This window comes from Apiospora phragmitis (assembly GCF_038363925.1).
Source record: "Apiospora phragmitis strain CBS 135458 chromosome Unknown utg000008l:1.0-3514335.0:1.0-3519231.0, whole genome shotgun sequence".
Taxonomy (NCBI): Eukaryota; Fungi; Ascomycota; class Sordariomycetes; order Amphisphaeriales; family Apiosporaceae; genus Apiospora; species Apiospora phragmitis.
This window is the reverse complement of record NW_027117407.1, coordinates 3,238,762-3,254,799: the sequence shown is the minus strand read 5'-3', so window position 1 is coordinate 3,254,799 and position 16,038 is coordinate 3,238,762. Positions and strand designations below refer to the sequence as shown.

At 53.1% G+C, this 16,038-nt stretch overlaps 4 protein-coding genes across 4 annotated transcripts; 3 read left to right on the top strand and 1 right to left on the bottom strand.

Annotated features, from left to right (window-relative positions):
* Positions 1–4,447: 4,447 nt before the first annotated feature.
* On the top strand, positions 4,448–7,684 carry PG994_009431 (Activator of stress protein 1; the record flags this gene model as incomplete). The annotated part of the gene is made up of 7 exons (XM_066860840.1): positions 4,448–4,692; positions 4,830–4,876; positions 4,939–5,707; positions 5,763–6,780; positions 6,834–7,254; positions 7,319–7,472; positions 7,540–7,684. The coding sequence occupies 7 exons, from the start codon at positions 4,448–4,450 to the stop codon at positions 7,682–7,684; spliced, it is 2,799 nt and encodes a 932-aa protein (XP_066714429.1).
* A 1,162-nt stretch (positions 7,685–8,846) lies between these two features.
* Positions 8,847–10,643, top strand: PG994_009430 (uncharacterized protein; the record flags this gene model as incomplete). The annotated part of the gene is made up of 3 exons (XM_066860839.1): positions 8,847–8,899; positions 9,015–9,215; positions 9,272–10,643. The coding sequence occupies 3 exons, from the start codon at positions 8,847–8,849 to the stop codon at positions 10,641–10,643; spliced, it is 1,626 nt and encodes a 541-aa protein (XP_066714428.1).
* Positions 10,644–11,063: 420 nt separating this feature from the next.
* PG994_009429 (concanavalin A-like lectin/glucanase domain-containing protein) lies at positions 11,064–12,479 on the bottom strand (the record flags this gene model as incomplete). Its single annotated transcript, XM_066860838.1, is given in 3 exon segments — positions 11,064–11,519; positions 11,534–12,290; positions 12,367–12,479. The coding sequence occupies 3 exon segments, from the start codon at positions 12,477–12,479 to the stop codon at positions 11,064–11,066; spliced, it is 1,326 nt and encodes a 441-aa protein (XP_066714427.1).
* A 914-nt stretch (positions 12,480–13,393) lies between these two features.
* PG994_009428 (ALG8 glycosyltransferase family ALG6) lies at positions 13,394–15,071 on the top strand (the record flags this gene model as incomplete). Its single annotated transcript, XM_066860837.1, has 5 exons — positions 13,394–13,470; positions 13,531–13,803; positions 13,855–14,123; positions 14,174–14,347; positions 14,410–15,071. The coding sequence occupies 5 exons, from the start codon at positions 13,394–13,396 to the stop codon at positions 15,069–15,071; spliced, it is 1,455 nt and encodes a 484-aa protein (XP_066714426.1).
* Positions 15,072–16,038: the final 967 nt, after the last annotated feature.

Below are 16,038 nucleotides of genomic sequence, written 5' to 3'. Positions count from 1 at the left end.
ATGCGTCGCGGTATCTCTGAACATCCTTTCCTTTCTTGGCCTCGGCAATGGCAGCTTTGAGGGCGTCGACGCATAGTGGCACAGAGCTGCGTCCAATCAGGAGCAGTCGGTCGAAGCAAGTTCGTCCTAAGATGAGGCATGTTAGCATAGGGCGAGGTACTGGACTGGCGCACATTGATGATCTACATACCTTTGTAATTGGCGATGTAAAGGTCAAGGTCGAGCTTCGGTGTCTCTATTAGGTGGTGTCAGCTCAAGTCGTCCAGAGGTTGCCGGGGAAGAGTAGTGGGATAGAAATTACCCTTCACAATGACGCCACCTTGGCTCTCGATAATGGTGAAGAAGTGCAGGATAGGATCAGCGGACGCCATTTTTACTAGACAATCCCGCGACGGGGTCACTGCCAAACAGCTATCATAAAACCGTGGAGTCGGGATGGATGTAGTTGGGTTGGGAGATGGGTCGTCAGATGCGAATCGACTTGCTGGAAACAGTCGGAGTTCTGTCGGAAAGGAGTCACAAAGTAAAAAATGTTGGTGTCGGTGTTTGGCCTGCACCTCAAGGTGTTACAATGTTGCTATGTTCGTATGTAGGAAGTATTAGTTAATTGACAGACTGCAAGGCAGACAAGCTGAGGTGGGGATTGGAGGCGTAGGAGGATGCCGATGCGGCCTCACGCCTTCGGGATGGAGGGGTAGCTTCAGCCTCTCGACTGCCTAGCCCAGCAGCCTAGGCAGGTATGTGTGGGGGATTAGTCAACCTCAGCTTTCTTCTCAGCCACACCATTGAGTTGTACTTCACTGCACGTAGAATTCACATATCGGCGACGACTGTGAAGATTCGACTTGAGACATGTTGTTGAGGCGAAGAAGAAGAAGAAAAAGAAAAGCCATTCATTCACAAGGCAGCCAGCGGTTTGACCATAACCCCTCACGAATCACTTTCATTCATGTCACAGCCGCTGCCTTTAGCACCCTACCTATCAATGCTATGGTTACACACTTAGTCATCTAGTTGCCATGAGCACTTGCAATCCAATTTTAGTTTCACAATACTGCCTCGTTTTCTTCAGTTTCAGTATGATACTAGGCGCTTCTGGTGTTGCTACATAGTAGAGCAAGACCTGGCGTGGGAGCTCTCTTGACACATACATGCATCCCCTGAGCGAGTTAGATTTCCGCGCTTAAGCGCACAGAACCCTCTCAAACCCGATGATGCCACTGCAGCAGAGTGAACTCTCGAGTCGCCTACCACCTGCATGATTCTAGCTAGAGTCCCAGTTCAAATTAGGGAAAATATTGTGGTATGATTGTGAGCAAGAAGCCCCAGTTAATATGTGGTGGACGGACAGACTTGGGGGTCTTCTGCAAAGCCAGTAAGGAGGAAAGTCGTCCCAAGCAATAGCGCGTACAAGTACAGTTTGTCAGTTCCGGCAGGTTTGAGCGTCGTCTCAAGACTTGCGTCAGCTTTCTGACTTCTGGTTGGCCCAATGGCAACTGTCGGATAACCAAGGCATGACCTGCAGTATGCCATATCCGAAGCCAAGGCGAACCGGCCAGGAAAAAGCTGTTCCGATGCTGGCTGGCCCGGCCCTGGCCGATAAGCTCCAGAGTTTCTGGCTATGGCCAGGGCCGTTAATCCGCTTTCCAACGCTCATCAGACACGGCGCCCGTTGATGTTGTACGTATGGTCACAGGCGGACAGCGGCGTGCCACCCGACTGTGAGATGCTGCGATGATGCGCCGGATTTCCACTATTCCAACCGGATCACCGAAACCGAAAGATGAGACTACAATCCGGCTATCCGGCACACACCACCCTGGTCCATAGCCCACACCAAGATGGCGCCAAGGCACGCAGAAGCACGCAGGTAAAGTCTTGGCTTGATATTTTCCTAACATTGGAGGACGCGCTACATACCAACTTCACATATCTGCGCCTCATTATTGACGCTTGCCCCGTAGCATAGTAGTACAGTAGTGGCATACAGTAGGTGACAAAAGCAATACAATAAGCCCAGTCAGCCAGTCTTCAGCTGCAGCTGCCTCCCTAGCTTTTGGGGACGCCACTCGCTTATAACTGAGGTCGGCCATCGCGTATTCAGCACCGCTCGAGTATTATCATGAGGTTTGGCATCTTCGTCAATACTGGTCAAGTCTTGATGAGATCGATCTGCTTTTCGGAGCTTCGAGGCCTCCGTGTCGTAGATCCACTTTACCATGATGGTATTGACGAGCGTATTACGACACAAGCATTGGTTGGCATCCGGCAGTTATCGCCCCTAACGTGTTGGGCTTTTGCGGTTCGCGAGGCAAAGTACAGCGAGTTCGATAGACCGAGTTAGTTAACTGCCACTAATATGATGGATGGTTTGCCTGGCGGCTCGACAGTACATAAGTAAATTCTGACAGGCGTACGGAAATAACCTAGGTTACGGGCCAGCGCAAAGCGTGATAGGAAAGGGAACAGGTTCGACATTTTAGCGAACGCGAGCGCTGTTATCGGCGGCAGAGCCACCGAAAATAGAAGCCACTCCTGCCAGCCTAAAATGCGACAGTAGTAGTGACGAAATGTAATACCAAGTCAAAGTGAAGAATGTCGTGCTTTGATTATTAGCTTCGCTTTGCCATAGCTGGGGGCTCTCTCTGCGTTAAAGAGTCTGCCCGGAAATACTCCCATATGCATATCTACCTAGAAAGACTGGACCAACTCTTGTCACCGTGAAACCCATTTCTCAAAAGACTGGACCGAGATGGATGGTGAGGCTGTGAAGATGACCTTTGCAAACCGACCAAGTACGGGACAGTCTGACAGTGACGCACCACAAATTACCCCTGGGGATTTCAGTTCAGGATGGGTGCCCCCCTCTTTGGGCGGCTTACACAGGCGGAGGCGGCGGACTCCCAGACTCCAAACTCCTTGTTCTCCCCCGCTATCTTTTTTTTTCAGGCCAGAACTCAGAACCCCTTCTGGTCCACCACCACCGCACTCCAAGTATGTACAGTAGGGGAGCGAACGCGCGACAGTGCATATACGGTGCGGCAGTGCGGGTTTCTCAGCACCCGGCGCCGCGGAGATAATGGATATGGCTAGGACCAGCTTCAAAAACGGTCCATGTTGCTCAATGGATACATGTATTCTTGAGAGTTGAGACTACCACAGAGAATTCATTACATCAATGCCGATCGACAAGCCGGGCACTTTGGAGCTAAGCGTACCTGAATCCCCCGAATCGACGTTTGAATCAGGGCTACGGTGGGATATCCGCCACTAGCCTGCGTAACCGATCAGTTGCACTGTATCGATTGGACTGGTCGTCTTGACTCGTATTCCAGGTGCCAGGGCCAGCAACATCCTCTGCTTGCAAGGAGGTACGCTGTCGACTCCATGCCTGCAGGTGAGGTATGTAGGTAGCTGGGTATGTATGTACCTGTGGTCTGTGGCGTGGATGTTGGGCCATTGATACGGCACCTCCAATTCTCCATCCCTCATCCATACCATTTTACCACTTCTTCTGCATACCACTGCACTCATTGGACTTATTATTCATTCTTCCCTTTTCTTTGCACAAACCCCCCTGCAAGATGAACTGGGTCTACTAACCTACAAGGTCGAAAGTGGTCTACCTACGTACCTCGCAAGTTGTTTCAAGGCCCTGAATCTCCCATCTCCCTGGCTTTTGTATCTACGCCCATACGTTAGATTCGATTGATCCCCTTCCTGCCGACAAGGGGTTTGTTTAACTCCTACCTCTCTACCTACGTAATCGCACATTGACCTGCGCTACTACCGTCCGCTCCATATCTCAATTCCAATCCCCCCTGTCTCCAATCCCGCCCACACGTCGAAGCCGCGCCCATTGGGACCAACTTTGGCCTGGCCTATTCATTCCACTACCTGCTACCTAACGTCGAACCTACCCCTACCGCTACCACACTACTGTCTTTCTTTCTCAATCAATCGACGACACTTCTTTCGTACCGGCACCTGTTCCGCTACCACCCAAACCCAACCACACCTCTAGTTTCCTCACACTCACACCCTCACTCACTCACGCAAACACACACTGTACCCTGTTCATATCTGCTTGTTCTTTAGGGGCGTTCTTTGCAATGTGCGGCGGTGTTGGGTCAGTTTAAAACAGCCAAAAACTTCTCCGTCTCCAGTAATTCCCTTACCTGACTGAACAGTGGTCTCGGGTAATCGGCCCCGGTTAATTCATTTGGGTACCTACCATCGCAGTCCGGTCCTCCTCTGCCTCTCTCATGAGCGGGAGGTTGCGATTGTAGGCCCGCGGCACTCCTGTCCATGATGCTAGGGAGGCATCTCATGTCGATTATACGAAGTCAAGCATCCCACAAAGGACGCGCCTTCCCAAGGACGATCCAACAACCCCACCAACCGTCATTCGAGGGAGACGGCTACCCCCACCCAACCGACGATAGTCATGCCTCCCTCATCGCAACACTCGCAGACTCTCGCCTCTGTCCCCGAATCCCCCATTAAAGGCGAGAATGTCGATGTCCCGGATCTCGACCTGTCCGATGTCGAGGATCTTTCCGATGGCCAATCCGCAGATGAGTCTGCCCAGAAGGGCAAAGGCGTCGATACCGGCGAAACCCCGTCAGCACCACTGCAGAAACGGCGAAGGGTCACACGAGCCTGTGACGAGTGTCGGAGGAAGAAGATCAAGTACGTCAACACGAAATGGCCCAGCACAGCCCGGAGGCGGCTCGGAGGAGGGCCATGCGCTCGATGCGCGGCACACTCCAGCTTACGCGCCAAATGCCAACGCCATGAGCACTCATATACTAACCTTGGTTGCATAGATGCGATGGCAAGCAGCCGTGTACACACTGTCAGGTTTACAGCTATGGTGATTGCTTTCCATTTCTGAGTCTATTTCTCCTGTAGCTTGTTCGCTGACCCCGGCTGCAGAATGTACCTACGACAAGCCCTCCAATCGGCGGAGGAATCCCGCGCCCCAATACATTGAGGCCCTCGAGAGCAAGCTACAGCGCGCAGAAATGCTGCTTCGCAAGTTCATGCCCGATGTGGATCTCAACGATCCAAGCCTCGATCCTTCGGTGCAACAGGAATTTCGGATGCGAGACAAGGCTAGAACACAGCGGCAACGGCTTGTGCTGGACGACACGTCGTCGAGCTCTTCGTCGATGCTGAGCGGACAGCTGATGTCCATGATTCCTACATTGGGCTCGCTTGACCTCAATGATAAAGGTGATTACGACTTCCACGGTGTTTCCTCGGGCGCGGTATTCTTTCGAAGAATGAAGGATCACTTTCGTACGCTTCTGGGCCGCGACTACCAAGCCCCTCTGCATGCCCGCGGCCGGCGATCCGGTAATATACTTGGGCTCGATTCTCCGAGGTCGTCGATGAGTTCGCGTTGGGATATGCCGACTACAAGCACCAATATATACGATATGCCTCCACTCGAGGTTGCGAGGACTCTATGCAACTATTCCCTGAACTACGCGACATGCCTGTTGCGCATCGTTCACATACCATCATTTTTGGCCATGCTGGAGAGTCTGTACGCCAAGCCTACTCACGAATACGACCGCGAGGACAACAAAAATCTGGCGCTTGCGTACTCTGTCATGGCTCTGGGGTGTCTGTATAATGTGCCGGACGGGAAGGATTCGAAAGGAAAACCTGCGCCTTATGAGCTGGCTATAGAACAAGGGTATGGGAACCCCTTGCAGTATCTTCCCTGTTCTTTGCTAACCCAATTTAAACAGCCTGAAATACTATACCTCAGCCAGAATATTATTGAATGATCCTACGGAGTGTCGGGACCTGGCATCACTCCAGGCGCTCCTGTTCCAGATCTTCTTCATACAGTCCATGTCGAATCTGAGCACCTGCTATGGCTTTGTTGGGATTGCATTACGGTCCGCGTTGCGAATGGGGTTACATCGCAATCTGTCCAATCGTAAATTCGATCCCATCGAGACAGAATCAAGACGACGCGTCTTTTACGTATGCCGACAGCTGGACATCTATGTTTCTGCACTGCTCGGATTTCCCATGCTTCTCAATGACGACGACGTTGACCAGCTACTACCGACGGCAGTTAATGACGAGTATATCACGAAAGATGGCATCCTTCCCGTCCCGCCTGGAACGCCGTCTTTCTTCGAGGCTTTCAACGCACATGCCCGATTGATGGACATATTGAGCCAGATCATACGTCAAGTCTACCCTTTGAAGGGAATAGGAACGGACAGTGTTGAAGACGGAACTCAATCCAGTGCATCCTATATGATCAAATACTCCAAAATCAAAGAGATGGAAAAGAAGCTCCAAGAATGGTACGAGGAACTTCCTGTTGCCTGGCGGCCGAATTCCTCGGGTACGGAAGAGGTTCTGCGGGTCCGAAACCTGCTTCGTTTTGCCTACGCGCACGTACAGATGGTACTATATCGACCGTTCCTACACTACGTTTCCCCGAGGATCTCGGCAGGCAAGAAGGTCGATGACCGCGCATATGCCTGCGGCGCAGCTGGCATCAGTGTTGCCCGCAATATCATGCAGATAGGAACCGAGATGCGGAAGCAGGTTTCCCTAGTTGGGCCCTACTGGTTCACGTTCTTCACCGAGTTCTTTGCCATTATATCCCTAATTTTCTTCATTTTGGAAAACAAGGAGAAGCCCGGTGTTGTGGATCTTATGGCCGACGCTACGGCGGGAAGGGAGATGATCAGCAAGCTTGCACCGAAGAGCATGGCGGCGGATCGTATTAGCAATGCGCTGAATGTAAGTTTGTCTCTTCTTGGTGTCCTCATGGAGGCCTCTACTAAATGTCCCAGATCCTTTTCGATGGTCTTCCCGACGATCTGAAGAAGGTCAGAGTTAAGCCCTCGGTGCCCTCGAAGAAGCGTTCGGCTCCTGGCGTAAAAGGCGGTGCTATTGCTACCCCGTCGCCACCTGTCCTGCATACGAGAACACACCGTCGAAAAGACGACACCAGCCGATCAAGAAGTGGCTCGGCCAAGCCAGTTAGATCGTCAGTTGGACCGGGCTCATCTCACATGTTCCCCGACGTCATGGGGGGTATCCAAACGCAGGATCTCAGTTCATCGAACTTCTCGCCAACGATTCAATCCATGTCGCCCATGGAACTGGCATCGGCGACTAGTAACACTGTGGATGCATTTTCTACCAACGGCATGCATCAGCAAACGCACCACAACATGCACCATGGAACACCTGGCGACATGAATTCTCTGAGTAGACTGGGAGGTATGGTGTTTTCCTCCGGAGGACCCTCTTGCGTACCCCCATCAGCCAAGAGCCGACTTTGGTTTCCAACAACACATGAGCCCCTCACTCAATCCGGTTGTCAGCCACGCCCCAGATCCGTCCCAGTACTTCAACACCGCGGGTCCTTATGACGGCATCGAGGGCCAATTAATGGGCCCACTCCCCTTACCTCATGCAGACGCAGAGTCAGTCGATGTTCGACTTTCCCTCGCAGATGTATCCCGATCCGATGTTTGTACCGATGCAACCCAGCCGGCCACCTCCCCCAGCCCCGCCAGCGCAGCGCCTATCCAGCCTCCAGCAACGGCAGCTGGCAGCGCAAAACCGACAACATGACACGACGCTGGAGACGTTTGCAAACACACCATGGTCTGGCATTTTCCCACACCTGGACTAGAATGGAGCGCATATAGATACCCTCAGCGATTTGACAAAAACGGGGATTGGAGTTAGGTGGCAACCCGGGCGGATCGTTGGGGTGCTTGACCGGTTGATATGGCCGGCACGACACCTCGGGGAAACGGGGCCAATGTACATTTTATTTAGGGCATACACGATATCGTCAACGGTTGACGATCTATAAATGGCGGTTGCGTGCGCAGGATACGTGGCATAAAGAGAAGCACGGTTACCAGTACGTTGCTTGAATGGCCCCCGACAAATACTGTGAAGACGGTCTTGGGGACTGAACATCAAGAATCGGCGACGACCGGAAGTTGCGCCTCGTTCGGTGTGGATTGCTAAGAACGATGTAATACTGTGTACCATAGACCCGCGCCGGCCGATTCAAGGGCTGATAAAGGCATAGGTGGCATCGCATCATGGCTGGCAGTCCGGGTTTGTTTGTCTTGTAGCCATTTGGTTGGTTTTCATCTAATTAACGAGACTGAGTCCTGGCATTTGAAATATAAGCCTTCTCAGACCGTCACTGCGTTCTTGATTGCGAGCCTCTGGAAGTGAAGGGGATAGTAGCAGCGACCCATGCGTACGAGAAGACGATTCAAGCATTGGGGCCGGCATAATCCGCGACCTTATATAAGTTACTTATGTAATATAGTAGATAGAGACGATATGAAACTTATAGATATATTTATTATATTATATTAATCTTTCTTTATACTTAAATACGTAACTACTTAAGGTATAATGCTCATTATTAATATATTATTAGTTGAGGTTACCTGGAATACAAATGCAGGTACGGATACTGTACTAATGTTATCGATTTACCCCGGCCGATCAGGTGTCTGATGGTACTTTAGGTAAGCCTAACATTGAACGTCGTCTCCAAAGCGGACCTGGGCTTCTTGTAAGCACTTGAACCAAAGCATCCAATCGCAAAGCCACCTTCCCAATCCAGAATCTTACATCGATATAGTCCTTTGGCTAGGCATTTCCCGTTCTCTATCTACTTCAATTACTATCCATCACCAAAGGAAGAGCTGCTTTCCTTGCTTGCGGATACTGGATCGGACAGACGGAGCTTCTGTGTTGTCAGGCGGGCCACCCTTCAGTCAACCTTCACCCCATCACCCTCTTCCGACAGGTAGGTATCAAGAATGGAGGCTGCTGTTAATTACGATGTTGTCTCCATCGACGAGTTCGATGCCCTGTAGGTTGCGCAATACAGAAAACATCAGCATCGACGAAGCTTGGCTGATCTAACCAACACATTGTCTAGTGCCATTGAACTCAGAACACCACTGAGTACCAAATATCCAGGTAAGTTGCCGGTATTGCTATGCTCCCCGGGTCTCATCATTGCAGGCAACTAACGCGTCTTGGCTGTTCATTACTGTAGCCAAGGAGCATGCGAACAAGGTCACCAGACAGCTAGGCGTCAAAAATGGCCTCGTCTACTTGCCTGGCAAGGGCGTCTCGCAATGGGAGGACTCTGACATGGGCCCTCCATTCCGGCAGCGTCGATTGTAAGCTGTCCCCCCCTAAGGACTCATCAATTCGGATACTGAAAAGACAACAACAGTTTCTATTATATGAGCGGCGCTAACTTCCCGGGCTGCGCTGTCACGTACGATATCGGGGCAGACAACCTCACCCTTTGGATACCCTACACACCCCCTTCATTGATCCTTTGGTTCGGCACGACGCCAACGCCGGAGGAATGCCTCGACAAGTCCGACCTGGACAATGTGAAGTACATTGCAGATCTGCCCAACTATCTAAATTCTACAGTGGGCGAGGTCTGTTCTCTTTATGTGCTACGCGCTGAGCAGATCCCCAAGTCCCTGAGCCTCGGCCTGCTCAAGCCCACCATTAAGATCGACACGAGCTCCCTGATGCCGGCCATGGCCGAGGCCCGCGTGGTCAAGTCGGACTACGAGGTGGCCATGATCCGCCGCGCCAACGACATCTCGTCGGCGGCGCACCGGGCCGTCTGCGCGGGGCTCCGGCAGTACGCCAACGAGTGCGAGGCCGAGGCGGCCTTCGTGCGGGCGTGCGTCGCCGAGAACGCCCACATGCAATCGTACCCCATCATCGCCGGCGCCGGCCCCAACGCGGCCACGCTGCACTACGACGCCAACGACCAGCCCATCGCGGGCCGCCAGCACCTCGTCCTCGACGCCGGCGCCGAGTGGGCGTGCTACGCCTCGGACGTGACGCGCACCTTGCCCGTCGGCGGCCGCTTCACGGCCGAGGGCCGCGCCGTCCACGACGTCGTCGCCCGCATGCAGGACGAGTGCATCGCCATGATCGCCCCCGGCACCGGCTTCCGCGACATGCACCTCCACGCCCACCGCGTCGCGACCCAGGGGCTCCTGGAGCTGGGGATCCTGCGCCGCGGCGACGGTGGCGACGACAACGTTGACGCTGCGACCGCCGAGGAGGTGGAGAGGGTCCTCGAGAGCGGCGTGAGCAGCGCCTTCTTCCCGCACGGGCTGGGCCACCACGTCGGGCTCGAGGTCCACGACGTGGCCGGCAAGCAGAGGCTGATGTCGACCGTTTCCCCCTGGACCGTGGGCAGCGGCAGGAAGAACAAGCGGGATATCGTCTTGCGCGAGGACCTCGTCTACATGATCAAGTCGTCCGCCACCGCAGGTACTACTACTACTACTACTACTACTACTACAACTACGGCGGCCCTCGGTCGGCCACTAGAGCCCGGCATGGTCGTGACGGTGGAGCCCGGCATCTACTTCTGCCGCGAGTATATCGAGGCGTACTACCTGAACAAGCCAGAGCTGGCGCGCTACATCGACACCGACGTGCTCGACCGCTACTGGGGCGTCGGCGGCGTGCGCATCGAGGACTGCATCCTGGTCACCGAGGACGGGTACGAGAACCTGACGACGGCGCCCAAGGGGGAGGAGATGCTGAAGATCATCAATGGGAAATGATGGGGAGGACGGATGGCAGGGGGGCATTGCTATGGTTTGCAGCTCTCCTTATTGTTATCACGCGGGGTTTGGGCACATTGTCTGATTGATTTTGTAACGTTGTCATATCTCGGCATGCAGAAGTTCTATAGTCGGTGGTGATCACATTTGTCACAGATTGGAAGGCAACCCAGCATTCATTTTACAGCAGACTTTCGCTTTCGCGCACGTGGACCAGATTTGAAATTTGTATGTTCGATTGTGCTCATGTAGGGAAGGAAATATAGATCATGAGTTGTCCTCGTTGCCATAAAACATCGTCTCGTCCACATCCTCAAATATACAAACAACATCTCTAGGCTGTGACCTGCATGCGACTTTCTTTTCTCGTGCTCTGTCTATCTCTCTGCCCAGCTTCTCAGGGGGGTATCATTTACCAGTCTACAGGTACTTCTTCGGCGAGGTCTTCTTTCGCTCGTACAGGATGTACGCCGCGACCAACATGATCTGAGTGCCGATGATGACAAAGATGAGGGTTCCGTGCCGCGGCGTGGTCTGGACCGCCACGTGCTCCAGCATCGTGCCGTGCGAGTCGCCCAGGAGCCGCTTAATGTTGGCCTCCGAGTCGGAGATCTTGCGCGAGATGTCGTTCCGGAAGTTGTTCATGTCGCGCTCGAACGTGCTCAGCTGGTTTTGGAGGCCATCCAGGCGGTCGAGCTTGGCCAGGAGCATCTTGACGTCGTGGATCGACTTCGACGTCTCCTCGTGGCGCGTCTCGCCGATGGTGCCGTGCGACGCCACGGTGCGGAAGATGGTCGACAGGTGGTGGTTGATACTCTGGATGCGGTTGTGGAGGTCGGCGAACTGGGCCTTGGTGCTGGTGATCGAGTCGGGCGACTGGTCGGGATGACATCGTCAAAGGGCTCGTTTCCGTTGCCACTTCCCCGAGGCATGTTCTTTTCGCTGTTGTAGCCGCCCCGGTTGACGACGACTTGCTCTTGCTGCTGACCCTGGTTTTGTTGGGCGGGAGGAGCTTCACCCTGCGCGCCCAAGTTTTCGGTCATGACCACCATCTTGAAGACCTCGAAGGAGTCCGGGTTGTCGGCGCTCGCCGCGGTAAGACCGAAGTTGTAGCCCGTCGGGAGGCTGACCTTGTCGGTCTCGAAGCAGAGGCGGCCGTCGATCTCGACCTTGAAGCTGTTGCGGCTCTGGCGCAGCTTGATCTGCGACGGCCGGCCCAGGTTGCGGTAGCTGTAGTCGCAGTGGCCGAACGCCAGGCTGTCGACGCTGGGCTGTGTTCGGTAGTCGGTGATGCCGTCGTTCAAGAACCCCCGGATCATGCCCGCGCCTCCTCCGTAGCGGTCCACCACCAGAGCCAGACCCTCGAAGCGGTTGACAGTGTAGATGCTCGCCGACCCCACATCTTGCGCCCCGCGCCTGACGAGCCAGATGTTGAAGTTTCCGCTCCCTCGCTCGGGCCCGTTGGCGCGGAAGTCGACGTCGGCAACCCATTGGGTGTACTGGTTCGGGTTATCGCCCCACACGGCTCCTCGGGCGTTTCCTGGCGAGGGCTGGGTGAGGATGACTTTGTTGGAGAGGATTTCGGGGGTGTTAGGTTGTCCCTGCAAGGAGAAGCCGGGTACCGATTGCTGGCCTTGGGGGTTTATCCTGAGCGCGCACTAATGGTAAGCTCGAGACGTCCAAAAAAGAATTTCACAGGCATTTTCTGCGTTCTGTTGTTTACCTTCCACTATAGCCGAAACTGAGGCTGTCTACAAGGAAGTTCTGTGCGGCCTCTGCTGAGCCTGCCGCTACAGCCAGGCAGGCAGCTAGCACCGAGGGAGCTGTTGGGCGCATGGTTATGGTGATCCAGCACCGTCTAAGAAGAAAAGGGGGGAAAGTATGAAGCTCGGGAGAAGCTGCAGGAAAAGAAGAGCAACTGAAAAAACGACAACAAATCGCTTCTGGGAACAGTGGGTGGTGGTGGTGTTGAATCCCAAGGACTGGACAGTTTTATGTTTAGACCCCTGCAAGATATTTATTTGTTGTATGTAGCAAAGGTGGATGGGCTGAGGACACTTTGCTCGTAATTGAGCCGAGTAGCTGACTGGTCTGACCTCAACCGAAGCGCCCAGCTTGTCATGCCATTTGATGTACACTCCAGTAAGCAGATCGAGTTGTTTGTTGCCTTTGATGGCCTGGGTACCTACATATATGTGGAAATGCAAGATACGTTTGAAATTCTAGATTACCTACCTAAAGGACAGTTAGGTAGGCAATGAGTGTTAAAGCTGTTGAATATATTTTTCACCTAACCTGCTCCTTGTCAGGAACCGTCGTGGACTAGCACAGGGAAGTACTTTCTGGCTGGGAGCTGAGACAGTTGGCCTGATTGATCGATTATCTGGGGTAAATAAGAGGTACTTAGTAGCTGTGATCCAAATTTGGGAAGCACATGCACCAAGTTTGGAATGTTCCAATTCCAATTCCAGCCTAATGCAAGTACAAACAAGTGTACCCTTGCCTGCAGGCTACCTATCCAGCCCCTGTCGGTCGGCGATTATTGATCCCGACCTACCTCCAGTCCCAGCTGTGAATTGTTCAACACCACCCACAAACCCACGACGAGTGTCACTTGGGGGCTTTCTCCAGAAAAAAGAAGTTGCCCAGCCAAGTCGCCCTGCCTCAGTTGATTGACTGATCGAATTGTGCCCAGCTCCTTGAGCAGAGTCCATTGGCTAGATAGCGCCTTCTTCAATGACACTATCATCATGACTGAGATTCATCCGTCCTTGGGGCAATGCGCTGTTGTCGCAGCCGCATTGAAGATCCTACTCTTCCCTGCCTAGTAGGTTCACCTCTTCCTCCTCTTAAGCACACAAGCAAGCTGACTCGCTATACTCGAAAGCAAATCTACTGACTTTGAGGTCCATCGAAACTGGCTAGCCATCACCCATAGCCTGCCAATTTGGGATTGGTATTATGACAAGACTTCAGAATGGACTCTGGACTATCCCCCTTTCTTCGCCTACTTCGAGTGGGCCATGTCCCAAGTCGCCAAATTGGTCCACCCCGCGATGCTTCGGGTGTACAACCTGGAATACGATAGCTGGCAGACCATCTATTTCCAGAGATTCACCGTCATTGTATCCGAGCTGGTTCTGCTATATGCTCTCCAGATGTAAGCATATCCCCGCCTGCTCCGAAAAGCTACGACTTACAGTGTGCCAAGGTTTATCGACTCAGCCCATGGAATCTCGAGGCGAGCTGCACAGGCGGCCGCCATCTCCATTCTGTTGTCGCCCGGGCTTCTCATCATTGATCACATCCATTTCCAGTACAACGGCTGCATGTATGGGGTCCTGATTGCATCCCTGGTTCTGGCTCGGCACAAGTCAGGTCTCCTTGTCAGCGGCCTGGTCTTCGCGGCGCTGCTCTGTATGAAGCACATATATGCTTACCTGGCTCCGGCATACTTTGCCTTCCTGCTCAGGACCTATTGTCTGTCCCCCAGATCTATCTACAAGATCCAGTTCTTCAACTGTGTCAAGCTAGGATCTGGTATCGCCGCCATCCTCGGGCTAGCTTCGGGCCATTTGCCTTGAAGGGGCAAATGCCTCAGATCCTGAGCAGACTGTTTCCTTTCTCCCGAGGTCTCTGCCATGCCTACTGGGCGCCAAATGTGTGGGCCATGTATTCTTTCATGGATCGACTTCTGATCACCGGTAAGTATCGTCAAGTACAGCTTTCTTCCAGAAGAAAACCATTTCTAACGGGGCATCCTTAGTTGCGCCACGAGTTGGGCTCTCTGTCAATCAAGAAGCATTGAAGAGCGTCACCAGAGGCCTGGTCGGTGATACCTCGTTTGCCGTGCTTCCAGAAGTCACGCCGCGCATATGCTTCGCCCTCACTCTCCTTTTCCAAGCTATTCCGCTTACCAAACTGTTCCTGCGGCCGACATGGGAGGCTTTCATCGGAGCGGTCACCCTATGCGGCTATGCGTCTTTCCTGTTCGGATGGCATGTACACGAGAAGGCCATCCTTCTCGTCATCATTCCTTTCAGTCTCATCGCGCTGAGAGATCGCCGCCATCTCAGCGCTTTTCGTCCTCTAGCCGTCGCGGGCCATGTCTCCTTATTCCCGCTGCTGTTTACCCCTGCCGAGTTTCCTCTCAAGACCGTGTACACAATCTTCTGGCTGATGTTGTTCCTTGTCATGTTTGACCGTCTGGCGCCCGCCTCCAACCGGCAAAGATTCTTTTTGTTTGACCGATTCAGCACGCTTTACATCGCAATAAGTATCCCGTTGATTGTTTACTGCTCCCTGATCCATCAGGTTGTCTTTGGCAATCGCTACGAATTCCTGCCTCTAATGTTCATGAGCTCTTACTCTGCCGTGGGAGTCGTGGGGAGCTGGCTGGGTTTCATGGGAGTGTATTTCACATCATAGACATCATCATGGCGGTTCGGCAAGACTGCATAGATAAGTAGATACTCATACCCAATAGAACGTGCATTCAATGATATGAGTACCTGGGGGAAATGGGTATGTTCCTGGTACTCCAGTGTCATCAAACACGGACACAAACCAGTCTCGCCAAAGCTCCTTGTTTGCTTACAGGGGATAATGTGATACGGAAGGTGATATAGGAGCTAATGGAATATGTGAACTCCTCTGTATAGATTGACACTCGAGTATATCATGGTGTTGATCTCTCCCGTTGAGAGAGTCATGGTGAGTTGGATCTGGGCATGGGTTGCAGCAGGTTTCGTATGGAGCAGGCCTGCTGCTAGGGAGGGTCAAGGTTTGGGCCCTCATTGCCTGACTAAAGCACCAGCTTTGCCAGTCCCGCGAGAGGCCCCAATTCTTTTCAAGGGAGGCAGGCGCATGTCGAGAAATGTCGGAAACAACAAACAAAATCAATGCAATCCACACGATGGGGGTTCCTAACGAGCCTCAACTTGCATCGACAGACAGTAAATGGCCTGCACATGATCCCATCTACCATATGGCAAGGGAGGGTGGTGAAATGAATGTATAGGCTACTCCTATAGCATGCCGCAAGACCCTCCAAAAGGTGGTGACGGAAGCGATAGAAGCTGCAGTAGATATAGTCACGGATGCTGAATATTGTACCTAGCCCATTCCAACACGATCCCGACGCGTATGAAGTCGAAGAGGGCCTACCTACTCATGGGGTGGCCCCCTGGAGGAGAAGCCTGTCGAGGATTGAGGGACCTCTGATGGACCCCCGAGTCCTGACTACCAGATATGAAGGGTTGCTGAGGCAAACGGGGAGCAAAAGGAACGGTTCAAGGCTCGTTCGAATGCCCGGGAGTTGGCGAGTCGATCGACTATAAGAACGTGGGTGAAAAGCGGACGAGGGGGTTCAGGATGCTTAGAAGGAGCTCGAGGA